General features: G+C 54.7%; 2 protein-coding genes and 2 long non-coding RNA genes across 5 annotated transcripts in view; 3 read left to right on the forward strand and 1 right to left on the reverse strand.

The window, feature by feature from the left end:
- Positions 1 to 778: 778 nt before the first annotated feature.
- Positions 779 to 26,045, reverse strand: CTNS (cystinosin, lysosomal cystine transporter). Of its 2 annotated transcripts, XM_030922618.1 has the most exons (13): positions 25,736 to 26,045; positions 25,244 to 25,456; positions 22,268 to 22,347; positions 14,667 to 14,745; positions 12,948 to 13,032; positions 7,085 to 7,188; positions 6,834 to 6,965; positions 5,751 to 5,850; positions 5,542 to 5,661; positions 4,182 to 4,352; positions 2,347 to 2,464; positions 1,973 to 2,087; positions 779 to 1,706 (listed from the first exon to the last, which is right to left on the reverse strand). In XM_030922618.1, exons 3-13 carry the CDS (start codon positions 22,326 to 22,328, stop codon positions 1,589 to 1,591), a joined length of 1,203 nt encoding a protein of 400 aa, XP_030778478.1. In that variant the 5' UTR covers positions 22,329 to 22,347; positions 25,244 to 25,456; positions 25,736 to 26,045; the 3' UTR covers positions 779 to 1,588. The 2 variants fall into 2 exon arrangements, with proteins under 2 accessions (XP_030778478.1, XP_010380512.2); XM_010382210.2 differs by having other exon boundaries at positions 779 to 2,087.
- Positions 8,740 to 10,863, forward strand: LOC115894738. The gene is made up of 3 exons (XR_004054884.1): positions 8,740 to 8,781; positions 8,983 to 9,128; positions 10,819 to 10,863. It is a non-coding gene; the product is annotated as an uncharacterized LOC115894738 (long non-coding RNA).
- Positions 10,888 to 16,935, forward strand: LOC115894737. The gene is made up of 4 exons (XR_004054883.1): positions 10,888 to 10,942; positions 11,038 to 11,135; positions 14,571 to 14,726; positions 16,612 to 16,935. It is a non-coding gene; the product is annotated as an uncharacterized LOC115894737 (long non-coding RNA).
- The window catches only part of SHPK (sedoheptulokinase), a 31,270-nt gene continuing 28,666 nt past the window's right edge, over positions 23,569 to 26,172 (forward strand). Inside the window, exon 1 of the mRNA XM_010382208.2 lies at positions 23,569 to 23,976. The gene's annotated coding sequence lies outside the window, so the exon portion shown is untranslated. The remainder of the gene's footprint in view (positions 23,977 to 26,172) is intronic.

Consider the following 26,172-nt stretch of genomic DNA (forward strand, 5'->3'; position numbering starts at 1 on the left):
GTTTTGTTCTCATTGCCCAGGCTGGAATGCAATGGCGCGATGTGGGCTCACTGCAACCTCCGCCTCCCGGGTTCAAAGTGATTCTCCTGCCTCAGCCAATCAAGTAGCTGGGATTATAGGCGCCCACCACCATGCCCAGCTAATTTTTGTATTTTTAGTAGAGATGGTGTTTTGCAATGTTGGCCAGGCTGATCTCGAACTCCGGACGTCAGGTGACCTACCTGCCTTGGCCTCCCAAAGTGCTGGGATTACAGGCGTGAGCCACGGTGCCCGGCCGGAAAAGTCAGTCATTTGAAATCTCTCATTTTAAAGTATGGCACCCAGTAACACATTGATTGGGTGACGCAAGTGAAACAGGTCTGTGGACCCGCTCAGGCCAAAGTCTCTGCTCTACAGAAACAAGACGTGACATTCTTTGATGTCTGTTACAACTAGATGGAGGAAGCGTCTGGAGAATAGGCCCCCACTGCCCCCCGCCCCCACACCCAGTGCTGGCGTGCCCTTCAGAACCTCATCTACCCCCACGCACATCCAGATTGAGTGGCGGGCCCTGGTCATGGTAAAGACATGGAGCCTGGGAGAGTGACCTGTCCCTGGGCGGGCAGGCGTCTCACACGACCCAAGAGGCCTCCCCAGGGAAGTGCGGGGTCAGCACGCAGTCCCCGCGGGTCAGTGAACTTCACAACCTTACGCGCTTCCTTACACAAGGTGGGGAGCAGGGGCACCTGGCTCTGAAGGCCAGCACACCTGCCTTCTGTATTGAGCACACACTTAAGAGTGCAGAAAGGAAGCGAGTAGGTTTTAATTCAAGATGTAGGCCCCTCGCGTTGTTCTCATGGAAGAAAACTCAGTGGACTGACAAGCTCAAGGCATGTACGAGGCACGTCCTGGGACCCCCGCTCCTGCCACAGGAAGGACGACAGCTTCGGGTGGAGGGAAGGAGGTTGAGATCAGGGCTGGGCCCATACGAATTGTGTGAGGTGGTCTCAAGTACAAATACTTATCTGAGGCTCCTGAACAGGCCAGAAACTGGTGAGTCTCAGGTAGGGATCTGGAGAAAGAGAGAGAAGGGGGCCTGCCCTCCCTCCAGGGCAGCTGGTCGCCGTTTGGCAGGCCTAACAGACGTCTAAGGCACAGACTGGTTGCGGAAGAGGGATGTGTCCTGTACCCCAGATGCTGGGTAAGGAGGGGCTGGGTGTGCTCAGGTGGGGCCCATCTGACTGGAAAGGTGGAGGTAGCAGAGAGGGCGGAAGAGAGTAAGCCACTTCCAAACGTCCCTCCACAAAATCTGAAAGGAGTTAGTATGCTAATCTGGGCATGAGTCCAATTCAGAACCAATCTGGCGGGCCCCTCAGGGCTCAGAAATACTCTGGGCAGGGCCAGCTGTTGGCAGCAGTCGCGGACGCCGAGTTATGTAGAGAGAGCGTGTCAGGAAAGTGGCCTTCACAGAAAGAATCCCGCGGCCTAACCCCAAAGTGCTAGTCCCTCCACCAGCACCTCTGAGTCCACTGGCCACGGCACCTGGCTGCTTGGTCTCTGGGAACGCAGCAGTGGCAGCAAAGTGCCCAGGGCTCTCCCGGCTGCAAGGTCAGCCCTTCAAGCTGCTCGCAGAAACGCTGGTAGTTTGGGGCAAGGCCTTTAGCTGCAAGTTCGGTGCCCAGTCCTGCCTGAGACGGCTGCCAGAGCCTGTGTGCGCTGCTTGAAGCCTTAAAGAAAAGAGATGGCGGTGTCAAGGCGGCGGTGCCACGTGCCTGGCCGGGGAGGCCCAGGAGGGGCCCGGATGAAGGCAGGCTGTTGAACGGCCTCTGGCTCCAGGAGCAGAGTGCTCTCCTCTGTCCGCACACTGAGCCAGCCCTGCGTGCCAGGGCCCAACCGCTTCTCCGGCCTTCGCTGGGTGAGGCCTTCCCCAGCAGGGCACGAGGCTGGGGGCTGTGCACACTGGGTCCCTGGGTGCTAGTTCAGCTGGTCATACCCCGGTCTCTTTCTGTACAAACAGAAGTGCTGGATGAAGAAGACGATGTCGAAGAAAATGGAGAAGACCCCGAGTCCAAACTTGGTTGGGTCTCCGAAGATGAGCGTCCACTGGTCTGTTAGCAGCCGGGGGATGGAAGCTGGTATTAGATTGCAGCTCCTGAGGCAGCTGGAGCATGTGGGGTGGTGGGAAGTGGGGGTCCCAAAAAACCACAAATCCTGCAGCTACGAAGGCCCCTAGGTGGGTCTCTCCTTGGGGGCTGGATTGGCTTGGATCCCAGCTGGGGGTGGAGCCCTGGTTGGAGGGTCCCGGGAAGGCTGGCCCCGCCCGATGCTCCAGCCACAGGGTGGCCAGCAGCCCGCTGGCTGACTCACCGTTGTTGTAGGACTGAAGAAACATCTGCAGGAGGCTGAAGCTGCCCCCGGTGAAGTCCAGGAGCACGTTGCCAATGCTCCAACCCTCGGTGCTTTTGTAGTAAAAGTTCATGTAGGCCTGGGCCAGACAGACGGACAGACAGATGGAGGGCGGTGAGGACTGGGCGGCTGCCTCACGTGCCTCGTGACTGCCCCTCCAAACAAAAGCGGTTCTCATTCCTCCCACTGGGGCCTGGGCTCCAAGGAACACAGTGACCTTTGGGCTATGACAGGCCTCAGCCAAGGAACAGTTTGGGTGGTCCTGGGGGTGGGCGTCTCATCTGCATGTACAGCAAGCAAAGGCCCCCCAGGCCCCCGCACCTCACAGTTCCAGGGAGGCGGGGCCGGTGCTCCCTTCCTGTGTCTTCCACATCCCTGGGGCTAAGGCCCTAAGCTAGTTTCCCTGCAGCTGTGATTCTTCTCGCCTCCCGGGAAGGCTGTCCCCAAACTCAGCCGGGACTTCATGTGCTTAGGGTCTGGGTGGGAGTGGGACTTCTGGTTTGGAATCCCGGCTCCGTCACCAGAGCTTGCTGTCTTGGGCAAGTGACCGTTCTCCTAGCCTTGGTTTCCCCGTCTGTAGAGGGGGTTAACTCCCCTCACAGGCCTGGCCGAGGCTTCCGGGGTCTGGGGGGTGGGTCTGCGGGGGGGCGCTCCAGTCTGACTGCCTGTGCCCCACGTCCTCCCACGCCGCAGAGCCCTGTGGGTCCTCTGACTGCTGTGACCTTTCCTTCCCGCCGTGAGGGAGGTCCTGGCCTCTCTGGTGGTCTCCTAGTCAGCCTCCGGTCGGTCCCTGTCTTGTCTCCTGGCTCACCCTCTTCCGTACTTGCTGCTGCCTCTCCAGTCCGGGACAGTTCCAAACATCTCCAACCTGGGCTCCTGCCTGCCTGGTTTCTTGGCCCCAAGCCCTCCCACCCTCAGGGACTGGGGCTCACTTCCCCAAACCTTCCCCTCCTTGGAAGCCCTCCCCAGCTCCTGGGACCTGACCCCAGCTTCCCAGCTTCAACATGCTCAATACTGTTCAACCAGCCATGTCCCCTCACTACCTCCCTGTGTCCCACCCCAGCCTTTGTGCAGGCTGGTCTGGCCCGGAACACCCGGGCTCCTTGTCCACAGAACTCAGTCCTGCTCAGCCTGAGTCCAGCCCTGCCTCCCAGTCAGAACGCAGGCCCTCCTGAGCTCACAGAACACAAGGCTCCCAGGGCTGGGGACACTGGGACAGGGCTCCTCCCTTTGGGAATGGGGTGAGTTAAATGAGGCCCTAGATCCCCGGGTGCAGCAACTTCAGCCCCAACCCTGTCCCAGGCCATAGGGCAAGATGTGCTGGACCCTGAGTCCCCGGATCTGAAGAGGACCTGCTGCGCTCGCTCGTAGGAGGGGCTGAGCTCTGCGCAGGAAGGAGCTCCCTCCTCCCACCTCACCTCTCCAGAGTCTCCTGCTGTGGCCCCTCGGGGCTGCCCCTTGCTGTGGAAATGGAGGCAGTGGTGGGGGCAGAGCCAAAAGCATCAGGAAAGGCTGGGGTGTGGAGAAGGGGAACCACCTGCACAACGCCTGATGCTCAGAGGAGCATGGGGTCCCAGGGCCTCCGCTAACGATCTCGTGTGATTCCAGCCCGGGGGAAGAGCGGTAGTGGTAGGCTGGCTTCCCCACCGCCCTGCTCCTCCTGGGCTCCCGGGCTCCCTGTGGCTTTCTGTCCTGTTTCCTCACCCCGGCCGGAGCTGCCCCACAGGAGCAGGGCCTGGGCCCTGTACCTCTCACCTCTCCTGCCACCAGCCATGTGAACAGGGCCCCGGAAGTACCTGTGGAAAATACTTGACCAGCGTGACCGCGAGCTTGATGTAGGAGAAGCAGAAGAGAAACTGCAGCCATGTGGTCACCCCCACTGCAGCCACGATCATGGTGACAAGTGCGAAGAGCCACGCAAGCACCAGGAAGCCGATGGCAGGCCAGGACACACGCTGGCCACCGCGCTGGGGGCGACAGGAGGGCAGAGATGTGGACCCACACAGAGGCCACGCCGGGGCTCAGCACGGGTGGCCCCGGATAGGGCGGGCTTGGAGAAGGGCACGGAGGCTGGACCCTGGCCTTGAAGGAGCCCCTGCGAGGTGGGGACTGCACTGGGGTCATGACAGGGGAACATCCGGGCCACAGAAAGCATCACACCTGGGCTGGGGTGACATCCCCAGCACCAGCCACACCTTCTCATCGCCAGGGCCTCCTGTTCAGGGCGCTGGGACTCTCAAGCTCCGTCTGCTTCGTTCCTACTTGGCAGAATTGGGCGCCTCTCAGCACTCACTTGGAGACGTGCGCTCCGACCTCTGGTGGCCTGGTGCCTCTCCCAGCCAGGTACTGACTCGTCCCACAACCCCGCGGCAGCCTGAGGATCTCAGGAATCTGTCCCCTTGCCTTGCCTTTCCCTGAACACGGGCCCAACGTGGGCCTCCTTCACTCTCGCTTCACACCAAAAGCTAAGAAAGCCTAGAAGGTTCATACGGGTGGCCAGACAGCCCCCGGCTGGCCTTACAGTGTGAAGGGAACACCCTGAGACAAGGGAAACCAAAGCTGTCACGTCAGGGGTCTCCAGACCCAGCCCTGGCGGGGCCCTGCCCTGCTGACACCCATGGTCTCCAGCAACAAGGCTGAATTACCGGTGCCTCTGCCTGCACGTGGGCCCTCTCCTGACTGCTCAGGAACCTGCCCCTCCTGGCACCCTAAGCCCAGCTGCACCCACCTGCTCTGGGTCCCTCTCAAATGCCCCTTGGCCTCTGTGACCTGACCCCTCTGGGAGCCCACCCTGGCTCCTCCTCTCCTCCATAGGGACTTCACTCATCCTTGGAACACAACCAAGCGTCTTCTGCCACCCTCCTCCCTCCTCCCTGGCGGGGCTCAGGGCCTTGTGCTCCTCTGTGAGCTGTCTGTGCTCCTCTGCACACAGCTCTCAGCCTGAGTCCAGCCACTGCCTCTCCCTGAGTCCCTCACCCCAGACTTGGCGGGCTCTAAGGGCCTGGACTCACGGGCATCTTCTCTGCCCAGCACAGGACCGGGCTGAATGAACACACCCACTTCCTTTCCCAGGCTCTGCCGCGTCTTCTGTCAAAGGTGAGGCAGGGTGGTGGGTGTTGGCTGGGGCGGGCTGTGGGGGGCCAGGCCTGGTCTCACCTCATACAGGCAGCACTGCACGATGACGATCAGAGTGAGGACGACCGCGTGCAGGCTGAAGAAGACGTCGTTGCTGTTCACGGGGTTCACGCCATTGGGGTATTTGAGGAGAAACTGCTCCTGTTTGGTGGGTGGGAGAAGCTGGGTGGTGAGGGGCAGCCAGGCCACCACGCCACGTGGGCAGAGATGTGGGACAGGCAAGGCTGTACCTTGATGTAGGGCACCCATAGGAGGCCGATGTTGAATACACTGTAGGCCACGAAGCCCGTCAGGTTCAGAGCCACAAAGTCGAAGCTCAGACCAATGACGCTGCAGGAGGTGGAGGGGCAAGACAGGGCAGGGGTGAGGACTGGCGGGGGTGGATGGGCAGGGCAGGGGGTGAGGACTGGCAGGGGTGGAGGGGCAGGGCAGGGAGTGAGGACTGGCGGGGGTGGAGGGGCAGGGCAGGGAGTGAGGACTGGCGGGGGTGGAGGGGCAAGACAGGGCAGGGGTGAGGACTGGCAGGGGTGGAGGGGCAGGGCAGGGGGTGAGGACCCCAGGGGGTGAGGACTGGCAGGGATGGAGGGGCAGGGCAGGGCCGGGGGTGAGGACTGGCACCACTGTAGGGAATGGGAGGGACAGGGCTCCCAGGCCACAGGGAAGGAGGACTCGGCCCATCTCAAGCAGGGCACTGTCCTTAGGTCCCTCCTGCTCCCACCATGGATGCCACCCAATCCCTGCCCTCTCGAGAGCTACTTCACTCCTCCCTTCCTCCCCTGCCCAAGATCTCTCTGCTCCTCAAGTCCTGGCTCCAGAGGGGAGTCGGGGAGGCCTCCGGAAGAGAGTCTCCCTCCTGGCTATCTGCTTGCCATCCCCCCAGGAGGCCCACGTGGCCAGGGTGACTGCAGGACAGCTTGGGTCCTTGCAAGTCGAGGTGGGACTGCTTCATCCCGAAGGCTGAGTCTACAGGACTTGACACTGCAATCCTCCAGGGCCAGGTGGACCCAGTGCAGAGCAGATTCACGGTGGACTTCCCTCCCTCCCCGACCATTCTCCACTAAACTAATGAGCCCCATTTTGTTGCTTTCTCAGGGAGGGGCTGAGCTGGGCAAAGGATGAAATGCCCAGCACGGGAGTCCGACCCAGGCTCCCCGAGCCTTTGCATTGGGACAACTTCGCATTGGGACAACTTTCTGGAAAGGGCAGGCAGACAGAAGGGTAGAGGGGACGTCGGAGGCTGCGCCATCGGCGGCCTTGCTGGAACGCCCTGCTTCTAGTGGCCCCAAGACAGCACGTATGGCCCGGGGGGTTACCTTTTCCGTCTCCAATTCATGATCACCTGAGGGTAGAAGGAGACAGACCAGGCCACAAAGTAGATCCAGCCAATCACCTGGTTTACGATGCTAATGGCGTTGCTGCGGATCACAAGAAAGCGTATCCTTGGGCTGGAAAGGAGTTTGGGGACCGGGATGAGCTGAGGCGGGGCTTCCGAAGGAGACTTCCACGCGCCCAGCACGGCCCCCTTCTTGTCACGTGAGGCCCACACGCGCTGAGGCCAGCCTACCCGGTCTGATTGGAGTGATTTCCATGGAGATAAACAGTAACTTGTCCAACATTTTGAGATGTCACTTGAAAAGAGGAATTTGTCACTCCGGGAGGCACCACCACCTGTTAGGAAGACTGAGGTTCAATCCGATGCCATGTACCGTTACTGAGGGCACCGCCGGCATCTAGCTCCATGCTACACGCTAGGGAATGGAGGGACGCATCACCCACAGCCCCACCTTCCGTGAGCTTACTAAGCAAAAGGAGAGACGCTGTAGCGCCCACAGCCAACTTGAACCTTCTGTTCGCCATGCTGCCCAGGCTGGTCTCAAACTCCCGGGCTCAAGCAGTCTACCCGCTTCAGCCTCCCAAAGTGCTGGGATTACAGGTGTGAGCCACCGTGCCTGGCCTTCTTATTTTTTATTATTTATTATTTTTATTTTTTTTGAGACGGAGTCTTGCTCTGTCGCCCAGGCTGGAGTACAGTGGCCGGATCTCAGCTCACTGCAAGCTCCGCCTCCCGGGTTTACGCCATTCTCCTGCCTCAGCCTCCCGAGTAGCTGGGACTACAGGCATCCGCCTCATCACCCGGCTAGTTTTTTGTATTTTTTAGTAGAGACGGGGTTTCACCGTGTTAGCCAGGATGGTCTTGATCTCTTGACCTCGTGATCCGCCCGTCTCGGCCTCCCAAAGTGCTGGGATTACAGGCTTGAGCCACCGCGCCCGGCCTGGCCTTCTTATTTTTAAGAGGCAGGTCTTGCTCTGTAGCTCATGCTGGAGTGCAGTGGTGTGTCTGTAGCTCACTGATCACTCCAACTCCTAGGCTCAAGCGATCCTCCTGCCTCAGCCTCCTGAGTAGCTGGAACTGCAGGCACTCTACTGCACCCTGCAGTGGCTTCTTAATGAGGACCCTTGAAGCACTGCCTTCTTGTTCTTAGCACCAGAAATCAGGGACTTTGGCAGAACAATGGAAATGGTATAGCGGCTGCAGCAAAGCCTCGAATCCAACTTATGGTCCACGTCTCACAAGCTACATCTTCGTAACACATGCCACTCCTGGCTCTTTTATTTTCCTGCCACTCTTTCTTATTTATTTATTTATTTTTGAGATGGAGTCTTGCTCTGTCCCCCAGGCTGGGAGTGCAGTGGCGCGATCTCTGTTCACTGCAAGCTCCACCTCCCCAGTTCACGCCATTCTCCTGCCTCAGCCTCCCGAGTAGCTGGGACTACAGACTCCCGCCACCACACCCAGCTAATTTTTTGTATTTTTAGTAGAGACGGGATTTCACCGTGTTAGCCAGGATGGTCTCGATCTCCTGACCTCCTGATCCTCCCGCCTCGGCCTCCCAAAGTGCTGGGATTACAGGCATGAGCCACTGTGCCTGGCCACTTTTTCTTATTTTTAACAGATATTCCTTCCAATGTTGCCTGGAGATTTGTTAAGTGGCCACTAAATCCCTTCTGGAACTAGGAAGGGAGAAAATCGGTCGATCGACTGATACAAGACAATGAAATGATAATCGCTGCTTTTCACTGAGTGCTTTCTGTGTGTCAGGGACGATCTTAGACATTTTTTTATTTTTATTTTTTTAGGTGGAGTTTCGCTCATGTCACCCAGGCTGGAGTGCAATGGTGTGATCTCGGCTCACTGCAACGTCTGCCTCCCAGGTTCAAGTGATTTTCCTGCCTCAGCCTCCCAAGTAGCTGGGATTACAGGTACCCACCACCACTCTTGGCTAATTTTTGTATTTTTAGTAGAGACCGGGTTTCATCATGCTGGCCAGGCTGGTCTTGAACTCCCTACCTCGGGTGATCTGCCTGTCTCGGCCTCCCGAAGTGCTGGGATGACAGGCGTGAGCCACCGCATCTGGCCAATCCTAGACATTTTATACTTGCTAGTGCTTTTGATCTTCACAGGGTTGTGAAGTAGACATTATTCACCGTACGGCTGCGAATAAGGAAACGGTGCTATGTCGGGGTGAAGTGACTTACCCAAGGCTCGCAGGCCTGGCTCCTAGACCACCCAACTCCCATGTTCTAACCAGAGGCTTCCAGTATCACAGGTAGTGGAGGGGAGTGGTGAGAGGTGGGTGGGGAAGGCCCAGTGCGGCAGGAGCCTGAAATGTAGGTGGGTGCCCATAAATGCCATCTTACACTAATGGTTTGACTCTCATTGTGAAAGACTTTTCTTTTCTTTTCTTTCTTTTTTTTTTTTTTGAGACAAGGTCTCACTCTGTCACCCATACTAGAGTGCAGCGGTGTGATCTCAGCTCTCTGCAACCTCTGCCTCCCAGGCTCAAGTGATTCTCCTGCCTCAGCCTCCTGAGTAGCTGGGATTATAGGTGCATACCACTACCACTCGGCTAATTTTTGTATTTTTAGCAGAGATGGGGTTTCACCATGTTGGCCAGGCTGGTCTTGAACTCCTGACCTCAAGCGATCCACCTGCCTCAGCCTCCCAAAGTGCTGGGATGACAGATGTGAGCCACCGCGCCCAGGCTCTCACTGTTGAAGACTTTTTAAAAAACTGAACTGTGACATACAGGTAGAAAAGTACACACATCAAATCACAGCCTGATGAAATGTCTACAGACTGAACGCATCCAGCTTCCAGATGAAGAAATGAAACATTCCCAAGTCCTCGGAAGCCCCGCTTGCTTCCTCCAACCGCCCCTGGCCCCAAGGGTCACCGCTACCCTGACTGACACATGGATTTGCTGGATCTGTTTGTGCTCCAGGTTCAAGGACTCCTACAGCCCAGGCTTGTTTGTTTGATGTCAGGTTTCCTTTGCTTGAGACTCCCTGATTTTAAAAAGAGGACACTTTGGGCCGGGCACAGTGGCTCACGCCTGTAATCCCAGCACTTTGGGAGGCCGAGGTGGGCGGATCGCCTGAGGCCAGGAGTTCAAGACCAGCTTGGCGAACATGGTGAAACCCTATCTCTACTAAAAATACAAAAATTAGCCGGGCGTGGTGGTGTGTGCCTGTAATCCCAGGTACTTGGGAGGCTGAGGCAGGAGAATCGCTTGAACCCAGGAGGCAGAGGTTGCAGTGAGCTGAGATCACGCCATTGCACTCCAGCCTGGGTTACAAAGCGAGACTCTGTCTCAATCAATCCATCAATCAATGGCCGGGTGCAGTGGCTCACGCCTGTAATCCCAGCACTTTAGGAGGCCGTGGTGGGTGGATCACCTGGGGTCAGGAGTTCAAGACCAGCCTAGTCAACATGGTGAAACCCCGCTCTACTAAAAATACAAAAATTAGCCGGGCCTGGTGGTGGGCGCCTATCATCCCAGGTACTTGGAAGGCTGAGGCAGGAGAATCGCTTGAACCCAGGAGGCGGAGGGTGCAGTGAGCTGAGACTGCGCCACTTTACTCCAACCTGAGCAAAAGAGTGAAGCTCTGTCTCTAAATAAATAAATAAATAAAAAATAAATGAATACATAAAAATAAAAAGATGACACTTGGACTTAGATGTTTGGCCCTAAACGAAGCAATCAGCATCTGTTCCTCCCAGAGTCTGAATTTAATCTGTGGCTCAGAGGGCTGTGCTGTCAGAACCCACCGGCTCTGCATGCTGGGCTCACACCCAGGGCAAGAGAGAAGGTGTGGAAAATGGCACTGCCTATCGAGGTGCTCACCAGCAGGGGGATCTCCCTCTCAGGCAGGGTCCCCTTAGCTGGACACTCCGAGACCTCTCTCTCAGCAATGCTGTTATTTTTCAACATTTTACTTTTATTTTTAATTTTTTAGAGACAGAGTCTTGCTCCAACACCCAGGCTGGAGGGCAGTGGTACAATCGTGGCTTACTGCAGCCTTGAACTCCTGGGCTCAAGTGATTCTCCTGCCTCAGCCTCCCAAGTAGCTGGGACTACAGGTACACGTCTCTGCAGCCAGCGATGCTACATTTTTCGGATCACAGATTCCCACATGCTTAAGACTGATCGTGTTTCATTCCTGTTTGCTTCCTAGGGGGCTCAGAGCTGATTTGCAGCCCATCTCGATGTGCCTCATGGCTACTGATCTCATCCCTGCATTCTTCTCCTCCCGCTTCCACCAGCTTTATTAAGGTATCATTGACAAATAAAAAGTATATAGATTTGCAGGATACAACGTGCTTTGATACATGCATACATTGTGAAATGATTAAATCAAGCTAATTAATATATCCATCATCTCATATACTTTTTTTTTCTTTTTTTTTAAGAACATGAGTAGCTAGGACTCTAAGTGCAAGCCACTGCACCCAGCTGTGGTGGGAATATTTAGGATCTAATCTCTTAGCAGTTCTCAGGCATGCAATAATACATGATTATTAACTGTATCGCCGTGTTGTACAATAGCTCTCCAGAAGTTACTCACCCTGAGTGACGTGCATTCATCTTTTCTTTTTTGAGACGGAGTCTCACTCTGTTGCCCAGGCTGGAGTGCAGTGGCCGGATCTCAGCTCGCTGCAAGCTCCGCCTCCCGGGTTTACGCCATTCTCCTGCCTCAGCCTCCCGAGTAGCTGGGACTACAGGCGCCGCCACCTTGCCCGGCTAGTTTTTTATATTTTTTAATGGAGATGGGGTTTCACCGTGTTAGCCAGGATGGTCTCGATCTCCTGACCTCGTGACCCGCCCGTCTCGGCCTCCCAAAGTGCTGGGATTACAGGCTTGAGCCGCCGCGCCCGGCCCATCTTGTTTTTTAAACCCTTATTTACCACCTCCTGTATGGATGCTTTTTATCTAATTGAATAGCAGCTGGCTCAAATTCTCAGGAAGGTGGAAGCAGGGTACACACAAATAGATACCTGCATAAAGCTATGGGTGATGATCGCTGTTAGATCCCACAGCCTTTGGCACTGGTGTTTGGAAATGACACCCAACCAATGGTGTCTCAGAATGAGGCTTCACAAACTTTAATGTGGACTCAAACCATCTGGGATCTTGCTAGTGTGCTGACTTTCAATCAGTAGGTTTGGGATGGGGCCTGAGATGCTGTGTTCCTAAGGAAGCCCAGTTCTGCAGGTCCTGGAATGCCCTTGGAGTAGCCAGGCCTTAGAAAATTGTAAGAACTTTTTTTTTGAGACGGAGTCTCGCTCTGTTGCCCAGGCTGGAGTGCAGTGGCTGGATCTCAGCTCACTGCAAGCTCCGTGTCCCGGGTTCACGCCATTCTCCTGCCTCAGCCTCCTGAGTAGCTGGGACTACAGGCGCCTGCCACCTCGCCCGGCTAGTTTTTGTATTTTTTAGTAGAGACGGGGTTTCACAGTGTTAGCCAGGATGGTCTCGATCTCCTGACCTCGTGATCCACCCGTCTCGGCCTCCCAAAGTGCTGGGATTACAGGCTTGAGCCACCGCGCCCGGCCAGAACTTTTTTTTTTGAGACGGAGTCTCGCTCTGTCGCCCAGACTGGAGTGCAGTGGGGTCATCTCGGCTCACTCCAACCTCCGCCTCCTGGGTTCAAGTGATCCTCCTGCCTCAGCCTCCTGAGTGTCTTGGCTTACAGGCGCGTACCACCACACCTGTTTACTTTAGTAGAGATGGGGTTTCACCATGTTGACCAGGCTGGTCTCGAACTTCCTACCTCATGTAATCCGCCCACCTCGGCCTCCTAAAGTGCTGGGATTACAGGCGTGCGTCACCACTCCCAGCTGAAAATCCTAAGAACTTTTACATTCCCGGAACGATTTTTGCCTCAGGTTCCTCACTATCACCTTCTTAATTCCATCTAATGGCATACGATACTCATCCCCAAAGAGAACAAGAAAGCAATAATCACAGATTTCTAGGTTGATGGAACAGGGGCCGCCTAGGAGACCTGTTTCCACCAGTTCTTAATTCAAATGTGTTCTGTTACCTAGCTAGCGTTTCCCTACCCATCCGTTAAGATTGGTTACTTACTTCTTCGGGGAGCTCAAGGATAGTAATATTTTTGGAACGAAATGTGATTTCAAAAGTGATCACCAGGGTTGCATTTAATGGTGGCCTGTGGAGGACAAGAGTCTAATTACTGCTGCGAAGCTGGACATAGTGAGATCTCAACCACCCCTCTGGATCTCACATCTGGCCTTCAACTCTCAAGCAATTAGGCTTAGGAAATGTTATGTGCTCCACCTTGATGGGTAGCCAGGTGGAAACCCTGCTCCTTAGGCTTTCCTGTCTTAATCAGGAGACCAGGTGTCCATCCCTTTGGGGTAGGGTGAGAACAGAGAAGAAAGCAAACTGGGTGTGGATGACAAATGAGGCATCTGGAGGCCCAGGACCATGGCTGCCTGCTCCGGTAGGAAAGGCTTTCCCGAGGTTGTCGGGTCTGAGCACCGCCTTCTGTGAGGGCCAGAATTTGACTGAAGGAGGAGAGGGCTCAGGCAGGGAACAAGGAGGGAGCAGTCTGGGCCTGGAAAGCTGGGAGAGGCATCTGACAGGAGAAGGCAGACGTGCTGGCTGGAAGCCACGTCCTGGGCCCTGGCTCTGGGTTTAGAGGCCTGGAGTTAATTTGAAAGGCAGTGGGAGGCCACTGCAGGGGCCTGGAGAGTTGTGGTAAGACATGACTTGTAGGATTTGCAGGAGGAGGGTGTGCAGAGACAGAAGGAGCTGGGAGTGGAATGGCAGGCCTGCTAGGGGCCTCGGAACCGAAGCTTTGGTTTCAGGCCAGATCTCGCAGGAGAGGCGAGGAAGCGGGAGAGGCATAGAGAGAAGGAGAGGGCTCTAGGTCTTCATCAGGGAATCCTCATGGCCGGGAGGCAAGGGCAGGACAAAGCAGCTAAGAGCAGAGAAGGCGGAGGGAGCCTCCCTGGCACGGACTGGACTAGGTCGCAACGCTTGTGTCTAAGCCAGCAGATGGCAGCAAGTAAGACTCCGAGACAAGGCCCAGCGTGAGTGGCATTCACCCGACGCGGCCAATTCTGCTTCTTTTTTTTTTATTTTTTAAATTTTTTTATTTTTTGAGACGGAGTCTCGCTCTGTCGCCCAGGCTGGAGTGCAGTGGCCGGATCTCAGCTCACTGCAAGCTCCGCCTCCCAGGTTCACGCCATTCTCCTGCCTCAGCCTCCCGAGTAGCTGGGACTACAGGCGCCCGCCACCGCGCCCGGCTAGTTTTTTGTATTTTTTAGTAGAGACGGGGTTTCACCGTGTTCGCCAGGATGGTCTTGATCTCCTGACCTCGTGATCCGCCCGTCTCGGCCTCCCAAAGTGCTGGGATTACAGGCTTGAGCCACCGCGCCCGGCCCTGGCCAATTCTGCTTCTGAGAGCAACCTCCGAAGCGCCAACCAGCAGCTCAGGCCCCTGTCGCTTGACCTTCGGGGCTCTCTTCAAATATTTAGTCTTAGAATCGCTTTGAAATCTGGCCTCCGCTGCCGGTCACGCAGGACTCTTCCCATGCGGGTAAAAGACCCCCGTCTCTGGGAGAAGCACCCCTTCCTTCTCCTCCCAGGGCAAGTGAGGATTCAGAGTGGGGGTCAGCCTTTGCGATCCCACCCTGCAGCCCAGGGCTAGCACCACCCCTTTTTCTATGGCTTGTCTTACAGGTAAGAGGCAGGAGCAGCACATCAGAAATCTGAACAGACTGACCCAGCTGCAGGGCCTGAGCGGAGCTGAGCACAGCACCAGGCCTGGGAACTTACCACAGGGCAATGCTGACGTTGGTCGAGCTGACGTTTTCCAGCTTTACAACGGGAGGAACGGTAAGGCTGACGGTTGACTCTGGAAGGACCCAAATCAATGACATGAGGCACTGGGTCAGAGCTTGGGCCTGCGACAGGAAACTGGGCCGAAACCCTGACATCTGAGCTCCTGAGTTCTGACTCTGATGAGCCCTGTTCTGTGATGGGACTCCACACACAGGCCCTGGTTAGGTTGCTTCCCCACCTGCTGCCAGAGACAGAGATGGAGGAAAACAGGCCTGAGCAGGAAACGCCGGAGCGTCCTCATCCCCCTGCGATGACAGGCTCTGAGAGTCTGTGGCTGAGTTACCTAGAGATCGTTAGAGAACCATGGAGCCCAAAAATCATTACAGGGGAATTCAAGCATGATATGGGAGCACAATAGGCAGCCCTGAACCTCCTCTTCAGATGGAAAGGACAGGGGTCTGTCTCTTATGTTCATGAAGTCAAAATGGCCCTGAAGAACTGGGCCAGCCCCTTTCTTGCGCTCTGAGAGACACATGGGCCCAGCTAACGGCTTTCTAAAGAGCCCACGGGGGTTCCTTCCTAACCCAGCTCACCCTGGTACTGGTCGGTTCCTTCCTAACCCAGCTCACTCCGGCACTGGTCGGTTCCTTCCTAACCCAGCTCACCCTGGTACTGGTCCCCTTCCTGGGGCTACCTGCGGGGACTGGAGGAAGAAGGGTGAATAGTTGTTTTACTCTCATTTCTTCTTGGCATTATGCTGTAAACTCAGAATCGAGTTGACAAACAGGCCCCCTGGATGAGGGAGGAAGCAGGTCTGGGTCTTAGGGTCTCAGAAAACCATCTTGGGGCCAGGCTCAGTGGTTCACACTTGTAAACCCAGCACTTTGGGAGGCCAAGGTGGGAGGATCGCTTGAGCCCAGGAGTTGGAGACCAGCCTGGGCAACACAGAGAGATTCTGTCTCTACAAAATATTTTCTTAAAAAAAGAAAGAAAACTGGTCAGGCGCGGTGGCTCACGCCTGTAATCCTAGCACTTTGGGACGCTGATGAGGTGGGTGGACCACAAGTTCAGGAGATCAAGACCAGCCTGGCCAACATGGTGAAACTGTCTCTACTAAAAATAGCCCCGGTTCCCCCACCCAGACCCCGTCACCCAGACCCCGTCACCCAGACCCCGTCACTCAGACCCTGTCACTCAGACCCCTCAAAGGCTTCCAGCAGCCCCGGTTCCCCCACCCTGACCCCATCACTCAGACCCCTCAAAGGGAGATGAATTTAGATGCCTGGGTTGGAAGGAAACTTTTTTTTTTTGAGACAGAGTCTCGCTCTGTTGCCCAGGCTGAAGTGCAGTGGCATGATCTTTCCTCACTGCAACCTCCACCTCCTGGGTTCGTGATTCTCCTGTCTCAGCCTTCCAAGTAGCTGGAATTACAGGCATGCGGCACCACATCTGGCTAATGTTTGTATTTTTAGTAGAGACGAGGTTTCACCATGTTGGCCAGGCTGGTCTTGAACTCCTGACCTCAGGTGATCTGCCTGCTTTGGCCTCCCAAAGTGCTGGGATTACAGGCGCGAGCCAACCAGCAGCTCTGGCCCGGAAGGAAACTTAAAGTTACCCAATTCGACCTCTGATTCTCCGCCTCGATACTCCTCCCTGGTAGTTTCTCTTCCTCTGTAACCTCATCTCCTCTAAGGAGATCACAGCCTGAAGCTTGTCCTCCCAGGCCAGGCTCTGCTACCTGGAGCCTCTCAGACCCTGAGAGCTGCCTTCTCCATACTCAGCACATGTGAATGCAGATGGAAGCTCTGTCCCAAGTCTGCAGGTCCCCACAGTCCACAATCTCCAGTCCCCTGCTGGCTGGCTGGGCTCCTCAGAACAGGATGTCCCTGGGCCCTTGCAGAAGCCCAGCTGCTGTGGTGACTCTGCCCTTCTTTTTCAGGCTTATTGTTCTGAGAACATTCCGAGGCTTTCTTCTAGGCTTGTGCAGCTGGGACTTCCTGTACCGCCAGTTTAATTCTGCCTAGAGCTGAGGACCATGCCAGATAAGCAAGTCCCAGAAGCAGCCACTGCTCAGGACAGGATGCTGAAAGTGATGCCAGGTGGCCAGCCAGACTCTGGATCCCTAGGGCTCTGCCGGAGGTAGTGGAGGTCAAGGTGAGTGGGAGATCTACATGGCCACAGAGCTCCTACGATCTTTGCATTATAACATAGGAGGTTGAGGGGCGGGCACAGTGGCTCACATCTGTAATCCCAGCACTTTGGGAGGCCGAGGCGGGTGGATCACCTGAAGTCAGGAGATCGAGACCATCCTGGCTAACACAGTGAAACCCCACCTCTACTAAAAATACAAAAAATTAGCTGGGCGTGATGGCAGGCGCCTGTAGTCCCAGCTACTCGGGAGGCTGAGGCAGGAGAATCACTTGAACCCAGGAGGCGGAGGTTGAAATGAGCTGAGATTGTGCCACTGCACTCCAGCCTGGGTGACAGAGTGAGACTCCATCTCAACAAAATAAAAATAAAATAAAAATAAAATAAAATAAAATAGGAGTTTGTGAACTCTCCAAGAACCAGACCAGAGAATGTTTATTTCCTCCTTCTTTAGCACCACAGAAAACTGAGGTGCTCAGCAACTCAGATATTGGGCTTCAAAGTCACAGTTCCATTCTGGCTCTGAAACTTCCTAGCTGTGTGACCATGGGTAAGGTGCTTACCCTCTCTGAGCCTCCATTTCCTTATCTGTACAATGGGGAGAATACCAAGACCTATCTAACCAAGTCATTGTGAAGGTGAAATGTAGCAACGCTTGTAACATGTTTTCCACAAAGCCCAGATGTTAGTAATTGTTACTATTATTATTATTATGGGGTGCTAACTGCAGGACATTTTTAGCCCAAGGTGGGAGGCAGTTAGGAAGCTGGCCCCATAAGGCTAAAATCTTTACATTGTATCAAAATTACAAAATGAGTCATGACACCATCCTGAGTTCCTCCTAAAGAGAGTGATCATGGCTCACTGCAGCCTTGACCAGAACAGGCTCAAGTGATCCTCTCACTGCTGCCGCCTCTTACCTCAGTAGCTAGGACCATAGACATGCGCCCCCATGCCCAGCTACTTAAAAAATTTTTTTTTGGCCGGGTGAGGTGGCTCACGCCTGTAATCCCAGCATTTTGGGAGGCCGAGGCGGGCAGATCACTTGAGGTCAGGAGTTCGAGATCAGCCTGGCCAATGTGGTGAAACTCTGTCGCTACTAAAAATACAAAAATTAGCCGGGTGTGGTGGCGCACGCCTGTAATCCCAGCTACTTGGGAGGCTGAGGCACTAAAATCGCTTGAACCCGGGAGGCAGAGGTTGCAGTGAACTGAGATCATGCCACATTGCACTCCAGTCTGTGCGACTGAGTGAGAATCCATTTCAAAAAAAAATTTTTTTTTTTTTTTTTTGTAGAGACGGTGTCTCACTATGGTGCTCGTGCTGGTGTCAAACTCCTGTGCTCAAGTGATCCTCCCTCTTTGGCCTCCCAGTGTTGGCATTACAGGTATGAGCCACCATGCTCGGCCAGGTTTTTAAAATTAATTCTTATAGGCCTCTCTCCCACTCTGCGCCTACCCAATACAAGGTACTCTGCTATACTCCTAGCACCCATTTTCGAATTATTACAGAAGTGAGAGGTAGGCATTAGTATTCGTATTTTACATTTCAGGAAACTGAGCATTCTAAGAGGACAGGTTTCTTGCCCACAGAGCTTGAAAATGGTGAGGGCAGGATTCACACTTAGGCCTGTCTAGTCCAAAGCCCAGGTTCTTGCCACGAGGCTGCACTGCCTCAAGATTCCACCCAGAGAAGTCAGAGACAGACAACTCTGAAGGCCAATCATCTCCTCCGTGGTCCTTAATAATTACTACCCAAAGCAAAGAGAAGAAAGAAACAGCGGCCGGGCGCGGTGGCTCACGCCTGTAATCCCAGCACTTTGGGAGGCCGACGGGTGGATCACGAGGTCAGGAGATGGAGACCATCCTGGCTAACACGGGGAAACCCCGTCTCTACTAAAAAAAAAATACAAAAAAAAACTAGCCGGGCGAGGTGGCGGGCGCCTGTAGTCCCAGCTACTCGGGAGGCTGAGGCAGGAGAATGGCATAAACCCGGGAGGCGGAGCTTGCAGTGAGCTGAGATCCGGCCACTGCACTCCAGCCTGGGCCACAGAGCGAGACTCCGTCTCAAAAAAAAAAAAAAAAAAAAGAAAGAAAGAGAGAAACAGCAAGGGCAGAATGAGGCTGGAGATTCAATTCCAGTGACTTGATTTTATGGTGGCTTCCATTCTTCTTTCCTTTTTTCTTTTTGAGATGGGGAATTGCTGTGTTATCCAGGCTGGAGTGCAATGGTGTGATCTCAGCTCACTGCAACCTCTGCCTCCCGGGTTCAAGCGATTCTCCTACCTCAGCCTCCTGAGTAGCTGGGCTTACAGGCGCACGCCACCATGTCCAGCTACTTTTGTATTTTTAGTAGAGACGGGGTTTCACCATGTTGGCCAGGCTGGTCTCGAACTCCTGACCTCAAGAGATCCACCCACCTTGGCCTCCCAAAGTGCTGGGATTACAGGTACGAGCTACAGCGCCTGGCCCATTCTTCTTTTCTAATGGCATTCAGGAAAGGAGGCAAAGTGATCTCATGCAGCGGGGAATCCTATGCAGGTCCCAGCTTTGTTACCTTCTAGCTGTGTGACTTTGGGGAAGCCTTCTACGTTCTCTGGGCCTATTTCCCCTGTGGGTAACTGGAGTGGTGGTAGCTGGATTTTCTGTTTTTCTCTTAGGGGAGCGTATTAGCTTTCCTAATGGGGCTTTAAAGTGTATGTGTGAACAACTGGGCGCGCGAGCGCACACACACGCCTGGGCACATGCACACGCCTGGCCACACGTACTCACGCACACACACACACACCCGGGCCCACGCACACGCCTGGCCACACGTACTCGCGCACGCACACACACACCTGGGCACACACACCTGGGCACACGCACGCCCGGGCACATGCACACGCCTGGCCACACGTACTCGCGCGCACACACACACGCCCGGGACCATGCACACGCCTGGCCACACGTACTCGCGTGCGCGCGCACACACACACGCCCGGGCACATGCACACTCCTGGCCACACATACGTGCGCGCACACACACACGCCTGGGACCATGCACACGCCTGGCCACACACACGTGTGCGCACAAACACACGCCCGGGCACATGCACACGCCTGGCCACACGTACTCACGCGTGCACACACACACACGCCCGGGACCATGCACACGCCTGGCCACACGTACTCACGCGCGCACACACACACGCCCGGGCACATGCACACGCCTGGCCACACGTACTCACGCGCGCACACACACACACGCCTGGGACCATGCACACGCCTGGCCACACGTACTCGCGCACGCACACACACACCTGGGCACACACACATGCGCGTGCACAAACACACGCCCGGGCACATGCACACGCCTGGCCACACGTACTCACGCGCGCACACACACACGCCCGGGACCATGCACACGCCTGGCCACACGTACTCACGCGCACACACACTCGCTCCAGCCTCAGTCTCACAAAGCCTGATCCTGGAGGGCGGGGAAGGGGTTCCGAAACACCAGGCTCCAGGGTCTGAAAGACCTGCCTTTCCCCGAAATTGCTCATCCACAAGGTGTGGCTACAAACAAACATTGCTGATTGTTTAACAAACCTGGAAGAGATGATCACGTGACCACTGTTTCCTCTGAGATGCAAGAGGCCAGATAACTGCAGTGGTGCTAGGCTCTGGGGAGACCTCTGCAGGATTTGTGTGGTTTGTCAAGGTTCACTTGAAATGGGAATTTGAGATGTATCTGGGCCAGGCACGGCGGCTCACGCCTATAATCCCAGCACTTTGGGAGGCCGGGGCAGGTGAACCACGAGGTCAGGAGTTCGAAACCAGGCTGGCCAACATGGTGAAACCCCGTCTCTACTAAAAATACAAAAAAATAGCTGGGCGTAGTTGCGGGCACCTGTAATCCCAGCTACTTGGGAGGCTGAGGCAGGAGAATTGCTTGAACCAGGGAGGTGGAGGTTGTGGTGGGCTGAGATCGTGCCACTGCACCCCAGCCCCAGCGACAGAGTGAGACTCTGTCTCAAAACAAAAAACAAACAAAAAAAAGTATCTGATTTTTGTATTTGACCCAACAGGCAAGCTGAGGATGAAATGAATGGGCCTGGCATCCTGGAAGTGCTAAACACGGCTCTTTATGGAAGGAATTCCAGAGATGTTTTGGGCAGTAGGAGAATTGCTAGAAGGGCACGGGTCTCAAAGAGGCCTGTGCTGAAGGTCAGTCCTCCTACAGGGATGTGTAAACTCCATCCCAGCCTGTGTTCCAAGTGACCCCTAGCCCTGCGGGGCTGTTGCACCTTGTTCCTCAGCCCCTCTCTAAGGGACAGGTTTTCTTGTCTTACAAGGGGATGCTGGGCAGACTCCTCAGATGATCTGTGCCTGGCAGAACCAGGTACAACAGGGTGGCCACCTCTTCTGCTTTCCCGCTATTTCCCAGGACCCAGGACTCTCTCTGTGAGGTCCACAGGCAGAGACGTAAGCCATTATTCTTTTTCTTCAGGGGTGGGACAGAGTCTTGCTCTGTCGCCAGGCTGCAGTGCAGTGGCGCAGTCTTAGCTCACTGCAACCTCTGGCTTCAAGCAACTCTCCTGCCTCGGCCTCCTGAGTAGCTGGGACTACAGGCACCCGCCATCATGCCCAGCTAAATTTTGTTTTTTTTTTTTTTTTTTTTTTTTTTTAGTAGAGATGGGGTTTCACCATGTTGGCCAGCATGGTCTCAATCTCCTGACCTTGTGATCCGCCCGCCTTGGCCTCCCAAAGTGCTGGGATTACAGGTATGAGCCACTGCACGTGGCCTTCTTTTTTTTTGAAGTCAGGGTCTCACTCTGTTGCCCAGGCCGGAGTGAAGTGGAGTGATCATAACTCATTGTAGCCTTGACCTCCTGGGCTCAGGTGATCTTCCTGCCTCAGCTTCCCAAGTAGCTAGGACTATAGGCACGAGCCACTGCACACAGCTAAGTTTTAAAAATTATTTTTTAATAGAGATGGGGTTTCACAATGTTGCCCAGGTTGGTATCAAACTCCTGGCCTCAGCAGATCTTCCTGCTTCGGCCTCCCAAAGCTCTGGGATTACAGGCGTGAAGAGCCACTGCTCCAGCCTGAGCCAGTTTTTAAGATATTATCCCATGTTGTTGGGGCTCTACAGTTTGACTTTGAGAATCAGCTGCATAGTCTGACTTTAAGAACCGACTGTTCACTTTGATGATACAGGAAAGGTACAGAGATAACCAGGGCAGAAGGCCAATTATTTGTGGAACTCTCTGGCTCTTTGCCAAACACCTGGATCCCAGACCTGGGTCCGCTCCACCACCCCAGGGGTCACATGGCTGAGGGGCAAACAGAGACACGTGGTCTGACTGGTACTAAACCCTTGGCAAAAAACAGATCAGACGACTGCTTCCTCTAGCCACCATTTCCCTCTTTACAAAGTTGACATGTCATTTCTAAACTTACCACATTTCTCTACGAGCTTCAGGGTAAAAAGGATAAAAATAGCCAGCCAATTCCTTATCATGTTTCCCGATTTCTCAGAACTAGGAAGAAAAATAGCGAGAGAAGTTCAGGTGAATGTCGAATCAGCTCAGCTCCCTGTAGACCATCTGCCCTCTGGAGCATGGATGGCTCATAAAGGACTCCCACTTGGCAGCTCTGACCTCAGGGCTTTGCATCACAGCCTCAGAAGGCCACCCAGAGAGGACTTATCTTTCTTTGATATACGGGGAAACGGGCTCGGGGAGCCAAATGGGTTCTGTAAAGTGCCCCCCTGTGGAAGTGAACAAAGACCAGAATTTTTCCCTCCTCAACTGCTTTTAGCAAAAACTTAAGTTAGCAGAAAGAAAGGATGCAATTTTACTGGCTTGAGATTCTTTTTCTCCAAAAGTTGTTAAAACTGTGGTCAGATATTTGACATTGTGAACCTACAAACCTCAAGGAAATTAGTTTCCTTTCCTGTCCTGGGATAAGAGTCTAAGGGTTGATGACACCATCTGACCCTTAAGACTTAAAAAAAAAATTTTTTTTAAATATACATATTAAATTTTTTTTTTTTTTTTGAGACAGAGTCTTGCTCTGTTGCCCAGGCTGGAGTGCAGTGGTATGAACTCAGTTCACTGAAACCTCCCCTGCTGGGTTCAAGCAATTCTCCTGCCTCAGCCTCCTGGGTAGCTGGGATTACAGGTGCCCGCCACCATGCCCAGCTAACTTTTGTATTTTTAGTAGAGATGGGGTTTTGCCACGTTGGCCAGGCTGGTCTTGAACTGCTGACCTCAAGCGATCTGCCCGCCTCAGCCTCCCAAAGTGCTGGGGTTACAGGTGTGAGCCACCGCGCCTGTCAAGACTTTATTTGACAAGTGTCATTATTTCAGGACTGGCTGGGGTCATTCACAAGGACTTGGGGAGGGATGAGCCCCAGAGCAACTCCTTGGTTTAGTGTGGACGATGGGGAGCTGCATTCCTGTAACCCCAACACACAGCAGGTGAACCGTAGGTCAAGAGCAAGCAGGCTGGCATGGATTTCTGTAGCTTGGTCTCTACGCTGCCTCAGTACACAGTGCTCAGGTCCTCCCACGCTGACAGCCTCCTGGGGCTCCTGCAAACTGTGGGGAGCTCTGGGTAAGGTCTGTATGGAGAGATCCCTGTTCCTACTCTGATTTCAGTTTCCCCAAGGCTTCCAGCATCTCCTGACAACTCCCTTACATACTCTTCAAGAAGTCTCCCTGGCTGCTCCAGCTGTCTGACCTCTGTTGGCCCGTCTCCTCCAGGGTTCTCTCTTCGGCGGCTGCAGCTCTGCCTCGTCTGAGATCCTTCCCACTGGCCAGGAATGACGCCCCACCCATTCTCTGGCCTCCCCTGGGGGCCTTGCCCTTGGTGCTGGATTCCTGTGCTCTGACCTTGGAGGAATTGCCCTCCTGTGTGTATGGGATGACCACAGGCCTCCCTCTCACTCTTGCTGCTCTCCGCTCCTCATACCTGCCCTGTGACCTCAAGTTCGGGATTCAGTTTGTTGCCCCGGGCAGAGTCTGGTTTTTCTCCAGAAATTAGATGCAGAATCAGGCCTAACCAGCTTCTCAAACTCACAGACTTGGTCAGCAAATATCCCCAAGCCTCAAAGGCTGAGACACCTGGAGGAACGATGCCAGCAGAGACAAAAACGACATTGAGAGGTAAGTCAATTAAAATGTTAAAAAACATCAGATTAGGCTGAGTGCAGTGGCTCATGCCTATAATCCTAGCACTTTGGAAGGCAGAGGCAGTTGGATCACTTGAGGTCAGGAGTTCGAGACCAGCCTGGCCAACATGGCAAAACCACGTCTCTACTAAAAATCTGAAAATTAGCTGGGTGTGGTGGCAGGTGCCTGTAGTCCCAGCTACTTGGGAGGCTGAGGCAGGAGAATCGCTTAAACCTGGGAGGCGGAGGTTGCAGTGAGCCGAGGTTGCACCATTATACTCCAGCCTGGGTGATAAGAGTGAAAGTCCGTCTCAAATTAAAAACAAACAAACAAAAAAACAACACAGATTGATAATTACATAAAACTAGTGGCTTGTGAAAGCTACAAGATAGAAATGAAGTATCTCCTGGCAATGGGCTCTGTCTGGTATGCCCTTCCTATGTAAGTTCTAACAATTGTCCAGGCCTCATTCAGATGTCACATGTTTCACCCATTCAGTCCCTTCTCAGGAGCAACCTGGGGCTATGGGTCTCCTGTGGCAGCTCCTCTCTGCCAGGTATGAGTTAGTCCTGTCCTCGTTCTACGACCTGGAACTCCCTGGGTCTCCTGCTTTTGGAGAGGGTATACAAATAGTGGTAAGGGCTGTGTACACTGGAGACAGGTTTGAACCTGGGTTCGTGTTTATTACTTGTGTGACCATGTGGTGCTAAACAGGGATGGTGGTAACTACCTCATAGGACTTAAATGAGGAGATATAAAGCGTGCATTGTCAAGTGGGACTAAAATTGGCTGGGGGTAGGCCGGGCGTGGTGGCTCACGCCTGTCATCCCAGCACTTTGGGAGGCCGAGGTGGGCAGATCACCTGAGGTCAGGAGTTTGAGACCAGCCTGGCCAACATGGTGAAATCCCATCTCTACTAAAAATACAAAAATTAGCTGGGTGTGGTGGCTCGGGCCTGTAGTCCTAGCTACTTGAGAGGCTGAGGTAGGAGAATCACTTGAACCCGGAAGGCGGAGGTTGCAGTGAGCTGAGATGGCACCACCACACTCCAGTCCTGGGCAACAGACTCCATCTCAAAAAAAAAAAAAAAAAAAAAAAAGACTTGGGGTGGTGGGGGGAGGTGGTGGTGAAAAAAAATCTAGCTATTACAATGGTTTGTGGTCACGTAAACAAATACCCAGTGTACTAGTGGTATTAAATTTTATAGGAGAGGGGTGGGTAGGAATAAGGAGGTTGAGAAACAAGGATATGAAGTGGTTACCTCTGTTGCTTAGGGCGTGTAGCGAGCTCTCACAAAGCACGGTTATCCTCCTCAATGTTACTGGAAGAGGCAGGGCTCAGGAGTCCTCCCTTCGCCCTGAGTGAAAACCCGGAGGGGAGGATGGGGTCTCGTGCTGCTCAGTCCCCCGGAGCCCCGCACTCTGCACGTCAACTGGCGCTCTCGCAAAGGTCCTCTCACCGTCTCCAAAGCAATCTGCAAATTCCCCAACCCAGACCCAGGCGGCAACTGAGCAGAAGGGAACGGGCTGGGAACAGCACCTACCCCGGCAGCCCGCTGTCCCTGGCTCTGCTGACCAGCGCTCGGGCCCTTCCACCCCGGGGTTGTCCGGTGTCGCGAGGCCAGCAATGGTGACGGGGAAAGGAGCCCGGCGCGGCTGAGGGCGCTGGACCCCCCGGCAGGGCAGGCTGCCCCGCTGACCTGCTGTGCCTCAAGGGGCCCGCCTGGGAAACGGGAGGCTGCGCCCGCTCTCACCTGGGCCCCCAGCTCGGGGAACCGCACTCAGGGGACGCAGGAGCCTCGCCAAGTGCCGGTCTGGAATGCACCGTGTTCCCCGGCCCGGCTAGACTTTGGGAGAGGCGGGTCCGCTGTCACCTGACCTCTGCCACCTGACTCGTGGGGCCCGATCTCGGCGAGATGCGCTCTGGGAGTTGTAGTTTCCACGCGTCTTGGCCGGAGAAAGCGCAGTTGGGTCGGGGCGCAGGGATCGGGGCTTCGGCGTGAGGGAGGATGAGGCCGCTGCCAGCGACCCAGAAGCTCTTGGGGCCGCCAGCGTTTCCCGGCTCCTTTGGTGAGCGGAGCTCAGACAGCCCTCCAATGGGCGGAAACCAGAGCAGGTCCCGCCTTCTTCCGCCTCTCCGCCTATAGTTGGGGCCCGCCGAGAGGGTTGCGTGGAAACCCGCCTACCCCGG

The sequence above is a fragment of the Rhinopithecus roxellana genome, chromosome 19 (genome assembly GCF_007565055.1).
Source record: "Rhinopithecus roxellana isolate Shanxi Qingling chromosome 19, ASM756505v1, whole genome shotgun sequence".
NCBI lineage: Eukaryota > Metazoa > Chordata > Mammalia > Primates > Cercopithecidae > Rhinopithecus > Rhinopithecus roxellana.

Excerpts from the sequence above, each read along its gene's own strand:
- CTNS (XM_030922618.1), bottom strand. The coding sequence starts at position 22,328 with ATGATAAGGAATTGGCTGGCTATTTTTATCCTTTTTACCCTGAAGCTC. Across the intron at positions 13,033-14,666 it reads AACGTCAGCATTGCCCTGTG|GCCACCATTAAATGCAACCC; the intron begins GTAAGTTCCCAG and ends TGTCCTCCACAG. Across the intron at positions 5,662-5,750 it reads TATGGGTGCCCTACATCAAG|GAGCAGTTTCTCCTCAAATA; the intron begins GTACAGCCTTGC and ends CCCACCAAACAG.